Raw genomic sequence first — 23,348 nt, forward strand, 5'->3', positions numbered from 1 at the left:
TGGTCCCACTTTATATTAAGTGGCCTTAACTACTATGTACTTACATCAAAAAATAAGTACAATGCACTTATTGTGTTCATACTGTATTGCAAAACACATTTTGTTTGCTTGTGGGATGGGTCAACAGTATAAGTATAAATGTAATTACAGAAATTAATTACAGATGTAATTACATGCAGGTATTTTTAGAATACAAGTACAATGTAAAAACATGTACACAATCAGTGCATTGTACCAAATTATTAATTTAAATGTAAGTACATAATAGTTAAGGCCACTTAAAGGGGTCATATGATGCGATTTCAATTTTTCCTTTCTCTTTGGAGTGTTACGAGCTCTTGGTGCATAAAGAAGATCTGTAAAGTTGCAAAGACTAAAGTCTCAAAACCAAAGAGATACACAACGCACTGGATAGCTGGCCAATCACAGCATACCTCGCTTTTTCAGACCGATGAGTTTTGTAAAAATCGACGCGTTTCAAAAAGGCGGGGCATAGAGGAGAAACAATAATGTACAGTATGTGGAAAATAATGTGTTTTTTGAACTTTAAACCGCATAAACACATTTCATTACACCAAATACACAAAATAATGTTCTTTTTAGCAGCATCATATGACCCCTTTAATATAAAAATCGCTTGGGTATGAACACAAAAGACACGTCGAAAAACGTCGGCGATAAGCGCGCGCGATAATCGTCCCGGTGTGTACGAGGCTTTATGCTTTGGAATGTAGTGAAGTAAAAGTTTTCCAAAGAGAAACACTGATAAAGTACAGATACTTTTTAAATTTACTCGAGTATTTACTGTCCACCTCGGGTTTTGGCCTCAAGCAAAACATAGTGAATAAAGTAATCCAAATAGAATAAAATTAGGGCTGCACAATTAATCAAATTTCTAATCGCGTTTACAATTATGGATGCCACAATTACGTAATCGCTCAAAGCGGCAATTAATCGTTCAAAGTCCACTTATGTTATTCTGCACGCGTAAATAACAATTTCAAGGGAATAATCGACAATTATGATTTTTGTCATAATCGTGCAGCCCTAAGACTGTATTACAATGTCAAACTTACATCCAGTACATAAAATGAGGAGAGGTCACTCACATGTCTCTGGCATAGGAGGAGGCGGAGGTTCAGGCATGGTCAGGCCATGTGCCGCACCCTCACCGGACACCCCAGCTACGCCCTGTGACCCTGGCAGAGGCCCGCTCCCCTCAGGAGGGGACGTCAGGATGGCAATGTCCCCGTCCGCTTTTTTCTGGATCTTGATGGTTCCCTGTTTCTCCAGCTCGTGGATCTTCTTCTCCAGGTTGCACTGCTTCTGAATGGTCTCGTCCTTCTCCTTCACCATCCGCCGCAGGGTGTGCACCTGAGAGCTGGCGTCTTTACACACCTCCTGTCACCACAGGGAGCACGAGTTTTGAGTTCAAGCGAACCCCTGGGGGTTTGTGTGGGAACCGTAGGGGGTTTGTGAGCTGACAAACGGCTAATTAATTAAATGAACTGTAACATTTAAATATATAAACGGGGCTGCACAATTAATAGAAATAAAGCTGTTTATCACAAGCTGTGTATATAATCTGTAATAATGCATAACATGACCATAACCGACATAAGAGAGCAAGTGATTTTTTTTAAAGGTTTTCAAATCAATATGAAGAGTGATTTCTGAAGGATCATGTGACACTGATGACTGGCGTAATGATGCTGAAAATTCAAGCTTTGATCATGAGATTAAAATACATTTTAAAATATATTAAAACAGAAAACAGTTCTTTTAAATTGTAATGTTTTTTCACAATATTGATGTTTTTACTGTATTTTCGATCAAATAAATCCAGCTTTAGTGAGCATACGAGACTTGTTTCAAACACATAAAAGAAAAAAAAGATTGACCCCAAAAAACAAAACAAATATTTAACATTTTCTCCAATTTCTGTCATTTATACAGATGGCGTAAAGAACCCATCCAACCACACACTGAGATTAAGGGGTCTGTTGTTGTAGCTGCCCTGAAAGAGGAGGAATTAAAGCGGTGGATTCTGGGAAAGTAGCCTCTCTTTCAGAGATACACACACACACATTTACTCCAGCTCAATGGGTTACCTGGGATTCTTATTGTTCAGACTTAGTGCAATTTCATTCACAGCATGAGGGTGAGACATGACCATGTTGAAGCCATACTGAGAGAAAGACAGAGAGAGGACTAATTAGTAAACATGGCAGGATCTTCAAGATTTATTATCTGAACATTAAACATGATAAAGACCAAACAGCTTTCCATGAATCAGTGTGTGTGTGTGTGTGTGTGTGTGTGTGTGTGTGTGTGTAAAGCACTATACAAATAATATTCAATTATCAATATTATAATTAATCAATATTTTTGTATATTGATTGCTAAACTTAATGGGACGTTGTTTCTATATAGCTGTGTTTTAAACTCAAATTGATACATCATGTGCATTTCTTTGGTAAGTAGCTGTGGAATATGCTTGAAAATGTCCAGGCGAGCATTTTTACATGAACATTATCCTTGCAAGCTGCATTGTGCTTTTAGCCATCTTTATTTAATATTTTAGCCTATTTGACAATGCTGTCATATATGATATTATGTTCTTGGATCGCTGCTTAATGACGCTCTTAAGTAGGATATGAGTCTCTCCTGCAATAAGCTATTTGTTTGAATAATTATATCTCACAGCCGAAAGTGTCAATCAGTGGTACAGTGTGGTATGCATTTTAGAGTATTAATAATCATGATTGCTAATGGAAATGTGTATATTTGGATGCTGGTCTAACCCATACCATGAAGTCGATGTTATTATCTTCGTTCTTGAAATGCTCCATGAGTTTCTCAAACCGCTGATCTTCTGAACACACCTGCAAAGCAAGAAAGAAATAGCTCATGCAGTGAGAGAGAGAACATTAAAATAATGCCCAGAGAAAATGAAAATGAGATTTTGATGAATCTCTTTTAGCCTCTAATAAAATCTTTTGATATTTCAAAAACACCTTGATGCAGTACAGTAGTTCATTTTTGGTTCTCAAATCATCCCCTTAGGAAATCATACTAGCTTGATCTCTCCTCCACAGACCAGAGAGATATGAATACATTCAGAAGCTGTTGTGATCCTGTCTTGTGATGTGTTTAGCAGGTGTGTGTCTAAACCTATTTACTGTACAGGACAGTCAGCCTAAAACTTTACACACTGCCCTCAGTCATATGTATAGTTATCCGTTATCATGGATCATATCTATTAAGCTATCACTGAGTGGCTTCTGGAACACAGACTACAGCTTTTAAACTGAAAACAGTGCCTCTGTAATTGAATCATTTGTGTGTGTGTGTGTGTGTGTGTGTGTGTGTTGAAGCCATACTGAGAGAAAGACAGAGAGAGGGCTAATTAGTAAACATAGCAAGATCTTCAAGATTTATTATCTGAACATAAAACATGATTCAGTGTGTGTGTCTGAGTGTGTGTTTGGGTTTTCTGTACAAGTGAGGCCCAAAATGTCTTCACTAATGAACTGAAACCTGTTGAACAGCTGGACCTCACTGTTTGTGATCTTTTTTCTTTAATTATAATAATGTCAACAGGTTTTTGTGAGTGTTAGAAGTTGGATATAGCGTAGTATTAAAACCAGTCTCACCAGGACTTGACAATTTTTTGAGTGATTTTTTGCTATCAAAATGACTGATTTTGCAGCAGTCATTTACAGAGATAAGGGGGAAATTTACGTTCGACACTGGATGTACAAGTCATACGACAGACAAAAAAATGTTTTATTTAATACTACAGGAATTTCAGTATTACAGTAATTAATACAGTAATTCAAAACTTGTACATCAAATCAAAAAATGCACAATCTTTGCATTTAATAACTTGTTTTAACACCAAGCACATCCCACAATTTATTTTAATTCATGCATGTTTATCACACTAACTTACTTATAATAACTTTAAGTAGTACGTTGCTTTTTGTGATTATTTAGCAGTTATCACGAAAAAGTGGCATTTTGTTGATTTTGTATTGTGTTCTATGATCTGGAGAGACTGGAAAGCCCTACGAGAGGTCTTTACTAATATAAATTCAAAGGTTTGATGTGTGTGTTTTACCTGGTAGTTCATGATGGCTCGTAGGCACATGATGCACACATGAACGTCGTCTTTCTTACATACTAATCTGGAATTCTTCAGTGTCCTCCGGCTGGGTAACGTGTTAGACCTGAGAGAGTTTATTAACCAATGAAATCAGTAGTTCATCCAACATATGGAAATACTGTCATCATTTAGTCACCCTTGCGCTGTTCCAAACCCATTTGACTCTAGTTCTTCTGTGGAACACAGGAGATGTTTTGCAGATGTTCACATTCACTTTCATTGCACAGAAAAGAAGCAGTTAGTACATTCCGCAAAATATCTCCTTTTGTTTTCTACAGAAGAAATAAAGTTGTGGAACAACATGAGGATGATGTTATAGCTATAACATACCCTATCAATCAAAAGTTTTGGGTACTGAAAGTACTGAAAGTTCAAAAGAACAACATTTATATTAAATCGTACCTTTATAAATGTCTTTGCTGTCAATTTAATGCATTCTTGCTGAATAAAAATATTAATTTCCTTCAAAAAAACTTACTGACCCCAAACTTTTGAAAGGTAGTTCTTTCTTTTAAAAGGTAAACTATTATTTTAAACAAAGAACTACTTCTCAAGATGTTTAAAATTATTTTCAAGCATGACAAATATGCATCATCTTCTTGTAAAGTCAAGTCAAGTCACCTTTATAGTGTCACAATACAGATTGTGTCAAAGCAACTTTACAGTATTAAATAGGAAAATAGTGTGTCAATACTTTAAAATGATCAAAGGCGGAGAGGATGATCTCGTGACCTCCTCGAACCAGACACACAGCAGCCAGCAGCTCCAGCACCAGAGCTTTAGTCCTGCACCAGCAGAGAGCAATATTTCTCATGATTACACAGGCTATTACTGCACATTTTGGCAAAAAAAAACTCTCTTCTGCATCTTTTAGAAGATACAGAAGATTTACACGACAGTTCAAAGGTTTGGGGTCAGAAATTCATAACTGTTTTCACCATTGATAATAATAATAAATGTTTCTTGAGCAGCAAATCACACAACTCTAGAGTCATATCCTGATGTAGACTCACAAGACTAAATCAAGGCAGAGAGGGATCAGGACCACAGGAAGTATTCTCATATTGAAACCGTGTTTTTAAATGCTACAAGAGCTGTGCTTAGGTCTGTCAGCAGCTTTTCCTGTGAGTGATGTGTGAGGATTTGCATTGTCTTACAGCAGTTAAAGCGCTCTGTGCACACATATCACCTCCACAACACAACAGCAGCGTCATTGACATGCATGCCAGTTATTGGGCCCAAGCCAAAGGCTTTTATGTGTGAGAACAAAGACGCACAGCAACAGATGCGCACAAATAACACACACAAACAGGTATAACATAGATGCACATTTTACTAACTCTCACCAATCGACAAAGACATACAAACATACTCACACACAAGACAAAAATTATGCATACGACAAACAGAGAGATAAACAGGCTCACAAACCGACTAGAGAAGGTTTACACACACACACACACACACACAAACTAACACAAAGGGCACAAAGTTATTTTCAAGACTGTCACAAGACGAGCCGGGCATGATTTTCTGAAAACACACACACACACACACATAATGCAATATGTCAGCAGCAGTGCCTGAGGGAACGGTTTGTACTCAATGCTGAACTCATTCAGAAACGCACACAGAACATTAACACACTCAGGTCTGCACTAAAGGTGTGTGATATGTATCATCTATTGTGATTGATGTTTTAACCATGTGGAAGCATTGATTTTGCAAAAACAAACAAACAAGAGCACATCCACTTTCACTGTGTGATGTAGCCTGACAGACTACAGTTCATATAACGTATTTCACATATTGTATAATGTATGACACAGTTAAGCAATGCCGTAAACGCAAGCAAGTGTGCGGTTTTCCCGAATATCAGCATGATTGCAAATTTAATATTTATTTTTTTCAATAGCTCAATAAAAAGGAAATAAATATTGTGAGTTTTTGCTCTATTTCGCCAAAGAAATCATTCCAAACAAAGCCGCAACAGAGCTGTTGTGCATCAACAAACAGTGGTGTGTCATTACTGAATGAATTAGCATTTTTGAATGAATCAATCATTCAATGATCAATTCATAAAGCAAGTCAATTGCTTCGTTCCTAAATCAATCAGCCATTTGAATCAATCAGCTGAATTAATAACTCAGTGACTCACTCATTAATACAGTGAACTGCCACCTACTGGTGGTTTTAGTTTCATATTTAAAATATAATTTCATTAAAACATCATATTTCATATTTCAAAATTCAAATATTCTTTTAAAATTTTATAATTTATGCAATTGTAATTGCAGTGTAAATACATCTAAACACTGCTTTTGCAGTACAAAATGGATACTGATTTTATTTGATTGGTAACAGTTGTGTCTTATTCCAATTGAATTTATTGATTAAATGTAAGAATCTGACATAAAATAAGATGCAAAAATCTAATAAAGTTATGTGGAGAATATGAAATGTTTCGGGAGTCACATGTCCATGACAGGCTTAAACCAGCTAATATACCAGTACAGAAACACATTCAGTTAAAAACCTAATCATCTTTCTCAACAAAATCCCAGAAAATATCCTGATATCATTGTTTTGTCAACATCACACACCCCTAGCCTGCACTGATTGCTAGAATTTCACAGCTGCATTATTGCTGTGATGTGGTTTGTCTTTCAACTCTGACATGAGTGGGAATGATAATGTGTGAATGTCTTTACAAAGTTATTGTCTGCTAACATTTCAGCTGTAACTCCACCTTCTAATCTCTTTTGTCCAGAACATCACAAGGGCCTAGAAGCTCTTGCAGATAGCACTGAATGGTATGTGTGTGTAATGTCTTTGTCATACTGTATATCCGGATGTATGACTGTGCTCATCCAGAACACAATTTTCCTGACTCATATCTGTCAGGTGATTTCACCAGCACACACGCTTAAACATGTCCTCTGTAGTTGCAAAAGTTGATGCTCCAATGTACGTGTTTTATGATAAGAAAACAGAAAATAATTTGATCTCGTCTGTCAGTTTGAAAACAAACAAACAAAAAACAGTATGTAAAGAACATACAATTATAAATGTTGTATTTGAGATATTTGGGATTTAGAACTTATATAAAATGTGAAGCTTTGTTAAATAATTTATAATTATTATCTGAACAAATGTTATTTGAGCTTTTAAGCCCCTAAATGTGTTATTTTTGGGGCTTAAAGGACAATTAATATTCATTGAACTGTATCGATTTAACTGTACTTAACTATCAAATAAGATTGCTGAATAATTAAATTTAATTGAGCTCAGTAATGCCACTATTGTCTTCTGTAGAGTTACTCTACAGTTAAAAATGAATTTTTAAATTTGATTTTGATTATTACTGTAAAGCTGCTTTGAAGCAATCTGTATTGTATAAAGTGCTATATAAATAAACATGAAAGGACTTGACTGTACTGTAAGTGTCCACATTGTATTTTTAGTGGTATAGGTGGATGCATCTCTGATTATGTACTACAGATGTAATTCCTATAGGTGGAGTTTGCTCTGTGTAAACAGTATTCTGTAGATATTGAGTTGAAAGATTGGATATAAATTTACAAAGACAAGTTTAGTGAGTGACTTTATCACACTCGCCACATGCTGTGTTCTGAGTAATCTTGTGGCTATACTTCCAATGAGTGTGTATTTAAAGCATATCCTGTTGCAGTATTTTGCCACAAAGACTTCCTCTGGAAGTGCATCACTACAAATGAGTGCTCCTTTATTATTATAAATTGAGGGCTGAGCCCTGGGGTGGGCGATATGACCAAAACCTTATATTATGATATGAGTAATCTTATTTCACGGTAATGATATATATATATATATATCACAATATAGTTATTTTTGGTTTAAATAGGGTCTTTATGATATATAATTTTTTGACACCATAGAAATGTCATAATTTTTGTCACCAGTGTCAATAATATCACAAAAAACTAATACTAGCCTGAATGAATGAAGGAATGGATGAATGCATGAATGCATGAATGAATGAAAACTCAGGCTCACTGAAGACAAGCATACAGTCAGCTATCAAATAAGCATAAGAAACGAATTACAAGCAATAGAATAAAAATAGAACAAATAAATAAGAAATGCTACATACATTGTATTAAGTAATCAAATGTATAAAACCCTGCACATACTACTCTGTGTAAATTAAATATATATTTCTTCCTATTAAAGTCACAAAAGTGATTTAGTCTAGAGCAGTGAGAGATTTTTTCTTTTTTGTTGTTTGATTAACATGAATGGCAGAGAGCAGGAATTTTAGACTGCTGTCACTTTAAGAACTGCCCGGGTCCAATATACTGTTACACATGTGGGCGACACTTTAGTATAGGGACCAATTCTCATTATTAACTAGTTGCTTATTAGCATGCCTATTATTAACATATTGCCTGTTTATTAGTACTTATAAAGCACATATTCTGCATGAAAATATTTTACATTTATATTCCAACCCAAAACCTGAGCTTAACAACTTTATTGAGGCAAAAGTCATAGTTAATGGTTTGTTAATATGACCTTAAAATAAATTGTGACTCAGATGTGTTTCCTTTCTCAGATGTTCACTTTCATTTAAGACCTAAATGACTGTGTTTACAAGGATACTTGCAAAGGCGGGCATATTTTGACACATACAAGGGTGTGTATTTAACTGTTCAAGGCCAATAAAGCAGCAAAAATAACTCAATGCTCAGTTCTCTATGAGCACCGTCTTCATGTGCGCACGGCTCTCTAACAGCACGAAATAGCGAAATGAATTCTCTTTTGCTGCCTATTGCATTTCAATGGCTTAAAATCACTTATTTTTATACCGCAATGATTAAAAATGCGTGCAAACGATACGTTTTCATGACCATGTAGTACAGCAATGTCACATGAGCGTGTAACAGCGATAGAGACGATCCCTATCGCCCACCCCTAGCTGAGTCTACATTTTCTGTGGTAACTGACAGATATTTTTGATAAAACCTTGACTTGGGTAACACTATACCTATAATGCATTACCCTTATTCTGCATAAATATTTCTATATAAATATCTTTATACAAACATAATACCTACCTACCTGGTGGTTATAATTTTAACAGTATAATGGTTTAACACATGATTAACACCATGTATATCCATGTATACAGTAAATCCATCAAAATGATAATAGATTTTTCCCATAGTTATAATGTATTATAAGTCTTGAGAACTGTTTAAGATCTAAACAATATCCTACTACATCTTACAAGTGGTCAAAGTCTTCTTGTACACAGTACATGTGGCCATTATATTTATAAGTGGTCTTTGTCTGATTTAAGTATTTTTTAACAGCCATATGTTATCATGAATGTGTTACATATGACATTGCTTTGAGCATGTTTTATTTTAAAATCAACAAATAATGCATCGTTTGAAATGTTAACGGGCTACTAGTGAGCTTAAACTAGCTCACACTGAAATTAACTTTAGCCTCACTGGAAACACTCAAATATGAACAACCACTCCTAACAACTCATAAGACGTATACGATACTGTGCAGATCTTAAATAAACAATATAAAGATAACTTATAAGTCTGGGAAGTATAATCCATTATGTTGCAATGTATTATAACTGTGATGGTACAACATGTTATAAAATATTTTTTTATATAATGCTTGCATTGTAATGCCTTTTGAAAGCCCTTGTAATGAATTATAAATACATGCTTCATATAAGTGTTACCATGAAGTTATATTATAAACAGTAGGTATCAATAGTCAACTCAATAACGCAATTCCCAAACACTATACTATTTTATTTTATGTCTACAGAATTCTATAAACTAGCTCACACTGAAATTAACTTTAGCCTCACTGGAAACACTCAAATATGAACAACCACTCCTAACAACTCATAAGACGTATACGATACTGCGCAGATCTTAAATAAACAATATAAAGATAACTTATAAGTCTGGGAAGTATAATCCATTATAACGCATGTTGCAATGTATTATAACTGTGATGGTACAACATGTTATAAAATATTTTTTTATATAATGCATGCATTGTAATGCCTTTTGAAAGCCCTTGTAATGAATTATAAATACATGCTTACCATGAAGTTATATTATAAACAGTAGGTATCAATAGTCAACTCAATAACGCAATTCTCAAACACTATACTATTTTATTTTATTTTATTTTATGTCTACAGAATTCTATAAAAATCTACAAAACTTTGAGCTAATCCTAAACACCAAATGCAGCAGACATACCCTCGTTTCTCTGAGCACTTTGGGCATTGTGGATGAGTCTGTGTTCTTCAGGAGGGCATTGGGAAATTTGAGAATTACTCTTTTAAAAATCTGAATACAGCACACAATTTAAGCCTATAAAAATTACTAAGAGCTGAGGGAAAGCATGGAAACAAAACTACTGTATGTGGGCAGAACCTCTGATCTATGCAATCACACCACTGGATGTAAAGTTTATGGGGAGAAACGATGAAGTAAATTTATAAATCCACTGCACAGCAGCATGATCCGACAGAGAAGTAAAATGAGTGATTATGCCTGACAGACTGCATGAGGGCAAGTTACATCTGAGGCTGCAGGTACACAGCTAGCTACTGAACTCACTCTAGTTCAGCACATTGGAGAGACATGGAGGGGAGAGGAGACTCTATCTAAAGGACAAAAAGAACATGCCTTGTGCTGCAGATGGGAACACACAACAGGAAACTGCAGACAGAGTGACAACTGCATTAATTACACAGCAATACCTGTGACAGATTTCTAGCAAAACGGTCAGACCAAAGTGTGTTTTATTCATTTAAAGGTACACAGAATTAATAAAGTTGTACACCCAAAGAAAATTATAAGCACGTATAAATAGAATGTTTTAGTTTTCATGAATGCCCGTTCACATCAAGAAAGACAATTAGATCAATAACTATAAAATGATAACTACACTGGCATCCACACCAAGCTCTGTTTGATATAAGCCCGCACTGCAGTTATATCTTCAGTCTGATTCTGATTGGCTGCCTATGTTTTTATCAGCTGAAAAATGTTTTAAAAAAAAGTTATAAAGTGATTCCAACAATATCATTATTCTATGTAGTTATTGAAATCAGGGTTATTAACTCTTTCCCCGCCAGCATTTTTGAAAAAAGTTGCCAGCCACCGCCAGCGATTTTGATGATTTTCACTAAAATTTGATGGCCTCCAGAATATTTTGCTGTATGAATATTTGAATATGCAATACACCAAAATAAAGATCAGAGCCTCTACTTTTAAACAAATCGCTCGTTTCTCCGTCCTGTACACATGTGTTTTTGTTCGGGAGGTTTTGTACTCGTTCAGAAGATGTGTAAGTAGCGCCCCCTAGTGTATAACCTTGAAAACACGAAAAGCCGTAAAAACTCGTTTTTGGCGGGGAAGCGTTGTCTTCTAAAAGACGAGATAACTCGTCAATGGCGGGGAAAGAGTTAAAGTTAACAAAAACGAAAACCACAAAAAAAGTTACTTTTTAACTGTTATCAAGGTATATAGTCTAACACTAAACTAAAACTAAAACTAAAATCATAAAAAATTGTTACTTGAAATAAATTATATTAAAAAAAATAATTAATTTTATTTTAGCAGGTTTCCAATGAAACATTTCCATTTAGTTTCACTTACTGAAATAACTAAAACTAAAATAAAAATTAATAAAAAAAACTATATAGACTTTTAACAAAAAAAAATATAAATAATATCACTATAATAATATCTCAATGATAAATGACCACTGATTGTTATAGCTGGGGTGTGAACCATAGTCTCATAGAATTAGAATTAATGATTATTAAAAGTAGTTATCGTCTATGTGAACAGGCCTTAAGAGTGTCACCTACTCATAAATGTAGAATGGATGACCTTCATTATGAATACTATTTTCAGTATTAACTCTAAGACCATTGAACTATTTGGCCATTAAAATAAACAAATAAAAAAAAACTGAGTCTACATTCATTTCTTTATAAAACTTGCTTATTCAGGTTGAGACTTTGGAGTCGGATCACACTGCAGGGGCTTTGTTTTGTCTTACACACTGTTGAAGATGCATGTCTCCAATATTAGCTGAATAGATATGAGCCCAGAAGAAACAACTGAGCAGAATTCCAAAATTAGAATCTGGAATTCTCTAACTGCTGCATAAGGGTTAGACCTTAATCCAATTCAAGTAACAGGGGGCTTAACATATTGAACCCATTCAAACAGATCCCCTCAGGCTCCGTGTAAATACTTCTGTCCCGTCATCAGGCTGCTCGATAACAGACAGGCAAGGTCCTGTATTAGTACTCATATGGTGGTGATGTGTCAGGTGTTCATTCTTCATCAGAATATAAACGTCTAATCCAGTTTTGTGAGTCAGCGGCCAGACGGACAGACAGACACACGTCGACTGTGTTCTGACATGGTGCACTGTTTCCTAAGCCATTTAAAGTCATACAGGCCTCATGACTATACAAAAGAGCCTTTCAGAAAGCACATGGAGTCCGTACACACTCTCTGCAGTCGGACAAACCATATCGCGTTCAGATTAGAACTATAAAATACTATTAGCGTCTTGTTTGCTATGATTCTGCTGTAATAACAAAAGATCTGTTTGTGCGTTCACACCTTATGGTTGAATGTCTGCTGGCTCTGGAGATGCTGTTGCCTGTGACAGCTGATGAGAGGTTGTTTCCTCCATGGAGATCTTCAATCGATCGATTCCAGGGTTTAGATTTATCCACAGAGTTTTCTGTGCTGTTCTCAGAGCTGTCTCCGTCATACCTGTCAAACGCACAGCAGCAGGGGCTCAGGTCTTACCAACATAAGAATATTATATTGTTGTTTTCTGTACATCCTCCTAAAACATACTTTATCTGTGGTCATGGGACATTTGCTTACATGCACTGCAAAAATCTTAACCCTAATTCACTTAAGAAACACGTATTAATACTTTCATAAAATAAAATAATACTTTAAAAATCATGGTAAAATAATAATATTAAAAATATATTTTTTAAATGACTGTTATGACTGAAGTTTTTGTAAAACACAAACTTTTTTCACATACTTACCAACATAAGAATATTATATTGTTTGTTTTCTGTACATCCTCCTAAAACATACTTTATCTGTGGTCATGGGACATTTGCTTACATGCACTGCAAAAATTATAATCCTAACCCTAATTCACTTAAGAAACACGTATTAATACTTTCATAAAATAAAATAATACTTTAAAAATCATGGTAAAATAATAATATTAAAAATATATTTTTTAAATGACTGTTATGACTGAAGTTTTTGTAAAACACAAACTTTTTTCACATTTATGTTTTGTTTACATATGTGTATAGCATGAACACATTTTTGAAAATGTGTGTAGATGATGTTTTTATCAATCAATCAATCAATGCCTACTGAACTGGCTAGTTACACTACTGTTTAAAAGTTTTAAAATAAATAATTCAATCAGTAAAGACTTACATTGTTACAAAAAAATCTTTTTTTTCTAAATAAATGCTGTTATTTTAGATTTTTCATCAAATAATCTTAAAATACTGTATCATGGTTTCCACAGAAATACAACTGCTGATAATAATCAGAAATGTTTCTTGAGCAGCAAATCAGAATATTAGAATGATTTCTGAAAGATCATGTGACACGACTGGAGTAACGATGCTGAAAATCAAGCTTAAAAATATTAAAAAAGAAAAGAGTCCTTTTAAATTGCAAACAAAAAGTTCATAACATTACTTCTTTAACTGTACATTTAATAAACTAATGAGTTAAGATACTTTTTTCAAACACACTAACAAATCTTATAGTGTGTATAGTATGTTGTGTTGCGGCATTGGGGTGTGATAGTCTTTTCCCCCAAAATACACTAAAACATGTTACTTATCAGGTTGTAAAATGCTATTGGTTGTAAATGAGATCTTGTGACTTGATCTGATCTCAGTGAACAGGCTCTCTAACACACACACACACACACACGCACACTCGTGGGTCCTCTCAGAGCAGCAGTAAGGCATGTAGTCAGAGCCGCACAAAGATACAGCAGCGGTCTGGGTAAAAGGAGCCATTGTGTTCATTGTGTTCATGCTCAGTACAATCACGGGTGACTTACGTGACAGCATACTGTGCAAACGAAAGATACTCCACCAACACATCCAAACCCTTATTCTCCTCATTCAGAAACTCCCGCACCCACCTAAACAGAGAGAGAGAGAGAGAGAGAGAGAGAGATAATTACAACAAAAAAAAAAACCTGTCCATCAAAAGTTTGTACGCATTACTGTATTACTTTGATATGTTTTATCATTACTGCATTATAGTGCTATATCACTAATTACACCACTAGTAAGCATGCAGTATTTAGACTAGATAATCCAGGAGACTCCACAGAGCTCACAGTGTGTCCCAGCATTCAGAAACCGCACTTCCATACGGAGACAGATGTCATGAAATATGCATCATGGAACGGCGTCTCAGTAGCTTAAAAAACAGCTTCAACGCAGTTCGAAGATTGAAAGCAAAGGTTTCATGTAGCTGGATTTCTCCCTCAGAGCAACAGCAATGAGATATACTTCAAAGACACGGCAGAGACATCCCAGAATACCGCACACACACACACACACACACACACTCACTCACAATCACATTGACAAAGACCGCGAGGATCCCAGAAATGATCAAAAGCCAGTTTTTACCTTTTCTTAGCAGTGAAAAGTAGGCCAACACCTGAAAACCTCACAGTTGTGAAAGAAAAATGATGTCTCTATTTCTTTTGAGTTTCTAATGAGCAGTTTAACTCGTATGTGACTAAATGTATATATCTGAACATTATGAGGGAACTATGAAAAATAGAACTAGTCTCATATAAGCAAATTGTTAAGTCTGTATACATAACATGTATATCATGTATATCATGGTTCTTGGAATACTTCATTTAAGTCAAATATTGCACTATTATTTTCAAAGGGTTTATTTTGCATTAATGATCAGCTGACTGTACATTATCCCTTAAAATATAACTTTAACATAATGAACAAATGGGAGAAACATTGTTTGGGGAAAGAAGGAACACATATGCGACTCTAGGGACAGGGTTTGAGTTACCATTCTGTTGTTTTGTGTTTGTCGAACCCTCTGTGAGCAGATAATACTGCTTTATCTCATCTAGATTAACTAGATCATTTATGTAATCTAGTTTAGTACCATACGGCAGCTAAATCTCTGTACGGGTTGTCTAGCAGCTCGGGGGTTTCTGGGAGTATGTTTGTCTGGTCTGAACCACCCTTGAAATAATGAAACTATAATAACACTCATTTATGGGATGACAAGGAAAGAGTGTGTGCTGGTTGGTACTGGAATATCACATCTTCCCGTTTTCCTGTTGTGACATTTTCCCGACCTTGCCGAGTTCCGTCAGCCTTTCCACATCTGGTCAATCCTAGTTCCCAGTATGCAACTGGGTGTGTGATTTTCAGCTCTGACAAAATCTCAGAATTTCTCCGCTCTGATTAGGCTGAGCAGGGATTCCCAAAAGAAAAACCTGGTGGGTTGGCGTTCAAGCAGAATTCCACTATGCAGAAATATGACAAGTCCAGTCAGGAGCATTTGGCTGTTACATGCACCGCCTCACACAAAAGAGCATTATTTCAGCTTCAATGCATCTTACATGAGGGCTTTTGGAGTGTGTCTGTGTTACTCAGAGCAGTGATCACAGCTCCAGTGTGAGCAGTATTTAATGAACACGCATACACACAGACGAACTCACCCGATGTGATTGGTCCGTAATGAGATTTCCAGCTCCCGCAGGACCTGTGTCGACTCCTGCACTCTCCTCCTGAACTTCTGCAAAGGAAAGGAAGAAGAAAAAGCCTTTACAGCAGCCTTCATCTACTAGACTTAATAACAATGAGAAAGAAGTGTCTTTTAATATTGCAATTGTTTCTCATAGATAACAATAGCATTAAATAAATAGCAAATGGGGAAAAAGACAAAAGTAATCTCACAAATATCAATAATAATAATAATAATAATTATATATATCTCTTTACAGGTCTAACGGATGATGCAGACAGCGAAGACAGGCGGGTAACAGGTTAGAGTCCAGGTAGGTGAGTCAGGTAAGGAGTAACAACGTTTCTTTTCCTCTTTGCAAGGTTGGCATGCTGAAGACGAGATGTCAGGACGTGAGAATGCAGGTGAGTAGGAAAGGAATCAGGTATGGGTAAACCTTGACGAGACCAGACAATGAGGGTGTGAAAAGTGACTGCTTATATATAGTAGGTGATGAGGTGAATGGTGGCAGGTGTGCTGATTGGGGATTCGGTGCAGGTGTGAAGCAGGCGGGATGCTGGGAAATGGAGTCCTTAATGAAGTAAGGTGACTGAGCTGGTGACTGGGATTGTGACTGGGCGCTCTGGAGGAGCGGACACGGGAGGGTGCTCTGGAGGAGACGACCACCAGAGTACAGGAGTCGAGGTTAGGGATTTTAATTTCATGGAAGAAATGGCTTCCTTGGCTGAGACTGAAGAAGTACTCTCCATAGCAGAAGGAACGGCTCTCCTGGCCGTGACAAGGGAATTTCTTTCCATTGAAGTAGGAATGGCTCTCCAGGCCGGGCCGGGGAAACTTCTTTCAATTAAAAAAGGAACGGCACTCCTGGTCGTGACGAGGGGACTTAATCCGACTGAAGAAGGAACGGCACTCCTAGCCGGGACGAAGGGACTGGATCCAACAGAAGATAGAACGGCACTCCAGGCCGTGATAGGGTAGCTGATTCTTACAGTGAGGGGAACGGCTCTCCTGGCCGTGGCAAAGACACTTAATCCGACTAAAGGGGAAATGGCACTCCTGGCCGTGAAGGGGGACTTAATCCGACTGAAGAAGGAACGGCACTCCTGGCCGTGGCAAAGACACTTAATCCGACTAAAGAGGGAACGGCACTCCAGGCCGTGATAGGGTAGCTGATTCTGACAGCGATGGGAACGGCTCTCCTGGCCGAGGCAAAGACATTTAATCCGACTGAAGAGGGAACGGCACTCCAGACCGCGATAGGGCGGCTGATTCTTACAGCGATGGGAACGGCACTCCTGGCCGTGATAGGGTAGCTGATTCTGACAGCAATGGGAACGGCTCTCCTGGCCGTGGCAGACTGGATCCAACAGAAGATAGAACGGCACTCCAGGCCGTGATAGGGTAGCTGATTCTTACAGTGAGGGGAACGGCTCTCCTGGCCGTGGCAAAGACACTTAATCCGACTAAAGGGGAAATGGCACTCCTGGCCGTGAAGGGGGACTTAATCCGACTGAAGAAGGAACGGCACTCCTGGCCGTGGCAAAGACACTTAATCCGACTGAAGAGGGAACGGCACTCCAGGCCGTGATAGGGTAGCTGATTCTGACAGCGATGGGAACGGCTCTCCTGGCCGAGGCAAAGACATTTAATCCGACTGAAGAGGGAACGGCACTCCAGACCGCGATAGGGCGGCTGATTCTTACAGCGATGGGAACGGCACTCCTGGCCGTGATAGGGTAGCTGATTCTGACAGCGATGGGAACGGCTCTCCTGGCCGTGGCAAAGACCTTTAATCTGACTGAAGAGGGAACGGCACTCCTGGCCGTGTGTCTAGGACTCAGATCATTGGCAGGAGCCTTTACTGGACTCTGGTCAAAGGCTGGGGCCTGTACTGGATTCTGGTTGAAGGCTGGAGCCTGCTTTGGACAACTGTTGGGGGCTGAAGCCGGCACTTGACTTTGGTCAGGGGCTGAAGCCAACATTAGACCTTGCTCCGAGGCTAAGGCCAACACTGAACTCTGGTCGAGGGCTGGAGAATGTTCTGGACTCTAGTTTGGGGCATGAGCCTTTACTGGGAACTGGTCGGGGCCCGGGAGCTCGCACTGGACTCTGGTCAGTGGCTAGAGCCCGCACTGGACTTTGGTCAGAGGCTGGAGCTCACACTGGACTCTGGTCAGGCACAGATACCCTCTCTGGGCCAAACTCGGGGACAGAAGCCCTCTCTGGGCTAAACTTGGGGACAGAAGCACTTTCTGGGCTAGACTCGGGGACAGGAGCCCTCTCTGAACTCAACTCTGGAACGCAAGCCATCTCTCGACTCTGGACAGGGGCCAGAGCCATCTCTCGACTCTGGTCCGGGGCCAGAGACATCTCTCGACTCTGGTCCGGGGCCAGAGACATCTCTCGACTCTGGTCCGGGGCCAGAGACATCTCTCGACTCTGGTCCGGGGCCAGAGACATCTCTCGACTCTGGTCCGGGGCCAGAGACATCTCTCGACTCTGGTCCGGGGCCAGAGACATCTCTCGACTCTGGTCCGGGGCCAGAGACATCTCTCGACTCTGGTCCGGGGCCAGAGACATCTCTCGACTCTGGTCCGGGGCCAGAGACATCTCTCGACTCTGGTCCGGGGCCAGAGACATCTCTCGACTCTGGTCCGGGGCCAGAGACATCTCTCGACTCTGGTCCGGGGCCAGAGACATCTCTCGACTCTGGTCCGGGGCCAGAGACATCTCTCGACTCTGGTCCGGGGCCAGAGACATCTCTCGACTCTGGTCAGGGGCTTGAGCTGATCTGGAGCTGTGCTCTGAGATGGGTGCATGGTCTGGATGGGATTCTCGTACAGTGGAGTTAACTCACTGGTACAAGTGGGCTCTGGTGCAGATTCAAGGGTTAGAGCGGGCTTTTTACTGAATTCTGGGGTTCTGAATTTGTTTGGACTGTAGTGGATTCTGGACTGAACTTGATGAATTGAGCGGACTCAGGGGCTGGAGCCGACACTGGAGCAGACTCAGGGGATGGAGCTGACACTGGAGTGGACTCAGGGGCTGGAGCCGACACTGGAGGGGACTCAGGGGCTGGAGCCGACACTGGAGGGGACTCAGGGGCTGGAGCCGACACTGGAGCGGACTCAGGGGCTGAAGCCAACACTGGAGCTGACTCAGGGGCTGGAGCTGACACTGGAGCAGACTCAGGGGCAGAAGCCGACACTGCTACCCGGCCATGACGGGTAATGACTGAAGGTCAACTGGCGGCCATGACAGGTGCTGATATTACCGGATGTCTGATGGTTTTGTGGACCAGCTTAGTAGAAGGGCATATAGAACGTATTGTTCCAACGTGCAATTGGTCGTGTTCCAGGGCATCAGTGAGTAAAATGGTCCGTCCAAACCTACGTGAAAGAATGTCATCAGCTCCTCATCCTTCAAATTAGCAGCAGAGGCCAGCTCCAAGAATTCCTGGGCATATTCCACTAGAGGTCGGCCATGTTACAAAAGAGAGTATAGCTGGTCCGATAGAAGGAGGAGGGTATTCATGTTGTAAATCCGATCTTACGGTCTGGTCTTCTGTCACACTACAGAAGGAGACCTGGGGTAGACAGACAGGTAAATGTAATCTCATTATGTACAGCTTGGTGCGGAGGGGAGAGATGCAGAGCAAACGGATGAGTAACTCAAGAGTCTTTGAGAATAACTGGACTTAGCTCAGGTTGATAACCGATCTTTGTATCTCTTTACAGGTCCGACGGATGATGCAGACGGCGAAGACAGGCGGGTAACAGGTTAGAGTCCAGGTAGGTGAGTCAGGTAAGGGGTAACAATGTTTCTTTTCCTCTTTGCAGGTTGGCATGCTGAAGACGAGATGTCAGGACGTGAGAATGCAGGTGAGTAGGAAAGGATTTTCTCAAATCATATTCATGGTTTGGTTTAAACCTTACATTTTGATTTAATATTATGTAAAATGTGTATTTTCCTAAAGACTAAAACTTTCATACAAAATAAAAAGATTATTTATTATAAATGCCACATATATTACCACATACTTAATCAACCTATTATTATTATTATTATTATTATTAATATTATTATTATTTTATTTATTTTAATGACTTTTTACAACTTAATTTTACCATAAAAAGTTACATTATTTATAATATGGAAATAGTCTGTAAAGCTATCCTGTATGTGTTCTGCACATCAAGTGAAAAAAAAAAATAATTTAAACAAAATGTTTTTAGACAAACAGGTTTAAACAAGACAAATATAAAAATGCTAAATTTAAATAAATCACCCACTCATTTTACTTTTTTTAATGAAGAGTTTTATGGAGCGATCTCAAAAATGTCTCAAACTGTGCTCCGATTTTCCAAAGATGCCAAAGTCTGCAATCAAAAGATCTCAGCATGAACTCAAACATACTCTATGTTTGTCAACTTTTGCTTAATTTGCATATATTTTTATTTCTTTCATTTTATCTACATTTCAATCATTAATTTTTACCTATTATTTAAAAATCAGCGACGAAGTGATTCTTAAATGAAACATAATTGGGTAAATTTAACAATGTTCCAGACACATTCTCTGTCACATTCACTCATCTAAAAACTCTGGCATCATAAAAAATTAAAGGACTGAAAACATTTTCAAAGTAATGGGTGTACTTGGCTGTTTTCTCCAGTCAGTCTCATAATAGTGTTGAGTCCAAACTGTGGGCCCAGTTTTGTTCTTTGTAGCCATGGTTACAGCGGCTTTGTGGCCGACCCAATCACGTGTCAGGTGAAATGCATGTGAAACCGCCGTCCAATGAGAGAGACACACTGCTTTCATCAGCTGCATGAGATACCTTGCCAAATCTTAACTGGAAACTGCTGCTGCAGTTCTGCAACACTAATTAGACGGCAGCCATGACGATGAGTGGCAGGCCAGGCATTAATAATCAATCTTATTCACTGATGTCAGACACTGAAATGATTGCATCAAAGGGTGTTAGAGAGGGAATGACAGTGAAAAAGAGCGAGGGATGCAGACAGCAACAGACAGAATTAGCATTCTTATACTATATGCTTCACGTATGTATTTAGATGGTGATAGGAATGTATACTTTTAAGTACGTAACAAAATAATAGCCTACACCAATATTGGGACATAATAACCATGCTATAAAATCATGCCTTGATAACACACACCCATACATTTGTTACATAGCATTTATGTTTACAAATTAGCATCTAGCTAAATCCATCAAATTAAAGTCAAGATGAAAAAGACAAAAACACATTCACTTTCTCAATACATGTTCCTGGTTTTATTCTATTAAAATACAAAAAGTGGTTACGCTTTATTTCAAGGTGGCTTTGTTGCAGTGTAATTATACATATAAGTACTGAGTAATATTAATTAACTACATGTAATTACTATATGGTTAGGGCTAGGATTTGGTTTAGGGTTACTTGAATGTTATTATGAATAATGTATTGTTATTATAATAGTAAGTACATGTAACCTGTAACAAAGACACCTTAAAATAAAGTGTTACCAAAAAAGTTTGTCTTTGTAATGCCTCTCGTCACTGACATCACCATACATCTGTTTTCCCCAGACAAATCCAGGCCAGGATTACTAAACTGCCTAAAATGTGTTAGGGGTTTTGCCTTTGTTTTACTATTGTTTTCATACTGCTGAAGGTAATGACTGAACCAATGGTTTGACCAATGGCGAGCAAGCATTGTACGTTACTGACCAATCGGCTTGCGAGAAGGTGGGATCTACAAAGAATGGTCCAAGCAATGTAAATTACTTTAAAAATGACTAATTATTTCATGAATGAAGACTGTAGAGAGCACATCTGTAGAAAGCAAAGCCAAAACCCAGATGACTTAGAAATCCCATCCAGGAAAAAGAGGACGTATGGTCACCATATTTTAACCTCTCCTGAACAAACTGAAGTAGAGACAATTACTTAAATAAAATCCCGGTCTACATTTTCCCTCACTGAATATCCAGATTCATTTGAGAATATGTCAGATTAGTGAAGTAAATGCCATTTCAAATTGACTTCTAAAGTTCATTATACTTTCAGCTAAAATCATGCATTTATAAGAAGTCAATCACAAGACAATCACAAACCATCACAATTCAAAAGTCCACTTGAACAATTGTACAACCTGAGCACTTCTGGCTTACAATTTTACTATACTATAATATGTTAAACACTAATTCTAATTCTAAGTAATAGTTAGGATGGATATTATGCTAATTGGTACAGAAAGGGACAAAGTGAAAGAGACAGACGCATAAACACAACAGAAATGGTGAGAATAGAGAAACGGAGGGGAGTGTGTGCTGATGATGCATACTATATACAGCCATGCAGATGAACCTAGAATATAAGCACAAGATGCTAAATTGCACATTTTTCTTTTTTACTCTGTTGTTCCCAGCGTGGGTGTGTTTGGCACATGTGGAGTGCAGTGTGTGTTTTCAGAGCTCACGCTCGCACTTCGACTTTAAGCATTCCCAGCTGCGGAGAGAGAGAGAGAGAGAGAATGGGAAAAAGAAAGCAGTTCTCCAGAGAGGTCATCCTGGAATGGAATCAATGGCACAGACATTCCTCAGGACCCTCTGGAATGACCCTCTTCCTGCTGCGATCCCATTGGCCGAGAGCTGCGCGTGGAATGCACCGTATGTAAAGCTCTCGGCGCACACAAAGTAACAATTGTTCACGCCTGCAGAAAAGAGCCACTGGCAGAACGTACAGCCATAACTCTCTCTCCCTCTCTGTCTGTTTCCCACTTTCATTATATTCATCCTCTACTTTCTCTGGGACTTTCTGTTTCCCTCAGTTTTTTTATGCGTGATGTCTCAAGTCTTTCGTCCTCCTTGTCTTTTTCACCACATCTCCTAATAATCCCCCATCCCATGGTCTCTGTTTTATTTCTTTCTTGTTCTCTCTTTCTGTCAGCTTAGTGACATGATGTCAGCCGTCGGCATGTAACGCCCATGAGATCAGCTCAAGAACACCTTCAGATTCCACACCACATAAACCATATAAAACCACCATATAAAATAATATCTGACCTTTAATATTTAAGCACATTTCTTCAGTTCATTTCTGGTCTCTCATTCTTTCTTCCAAGTCCTTGTCACTCCTCTTCTTACTTTTCCTCTCATCCTGTCTCATAGCTTCTTTTTTTAAAAGTTTTTATGACTTATCTTCAGGGGTGACATCATAATTTATTATCATAATGTCACCGAGGTCCCACTTAAGTCAAGGTTTTGAGCCAAATTACCAATTCTTAAAGTTTTTTTTTTTTTTTTTACATGGAAACACC

At 38.4% G+C, this 23,348-nt stretch overlaps 1 protein-coding gene across 1 annotated transcript in view; it reads right to left on the bottom strand.

The window, feature by feature from the left end:
• Nucleotides 1-23,348, bottom strand: part of LOC107734486 (formin-like protein 2) — an 88,935-nt gene that overhangs the window by 28,311 nt on the left and 37,276 nt on the right. The window contains exons 4-9 of the mRNA XM_016546458.1: nt 15,995-16,071; nt 14,342-14,425; nt 12,841-12,996; nt 4,124-4,232; nt 2,112-2,188; nt 1,110-1,405 (exon numbers count right to left, since the gene is read on the bottom strand). Of these exons, the coding sequence (XP_016401944.1) occupies nt 1,110-1,405; nt 2,112-2,188; nt 4,124-4,232; nt 12,841-12,996; nt 14,342-14,425; nt 15,995-16,071 (799 nt within the window). The remainder of the gene's footprint in view (nt 1-1,109; nt 1,406-2,111; nt 2,189-4,123; nt 4,233-12,840; nt 12,997-14,341; nt 14,426-15,994; nt 16,072-23,348) is intronic.

This window comes from Sinocyclocheilus rhinocerous, unplaced genomic scaffold (genome assembly GCF_001515625.1).
Source record: "Sinocyclocheilus rhinocerous isolate Xijiao unplaced genomic scaffold, SAMN03320098_v1.1 scaffold340, whole genome shotgun sequence".
Classification (NCBI taxonomy): Eukaryota; Metazoa; Chordata; class Actinopteri; order Cypriniformes; family Cyprinidae; genus Sinocyclocheilus; species Sinocyclocheilus rhinocerous.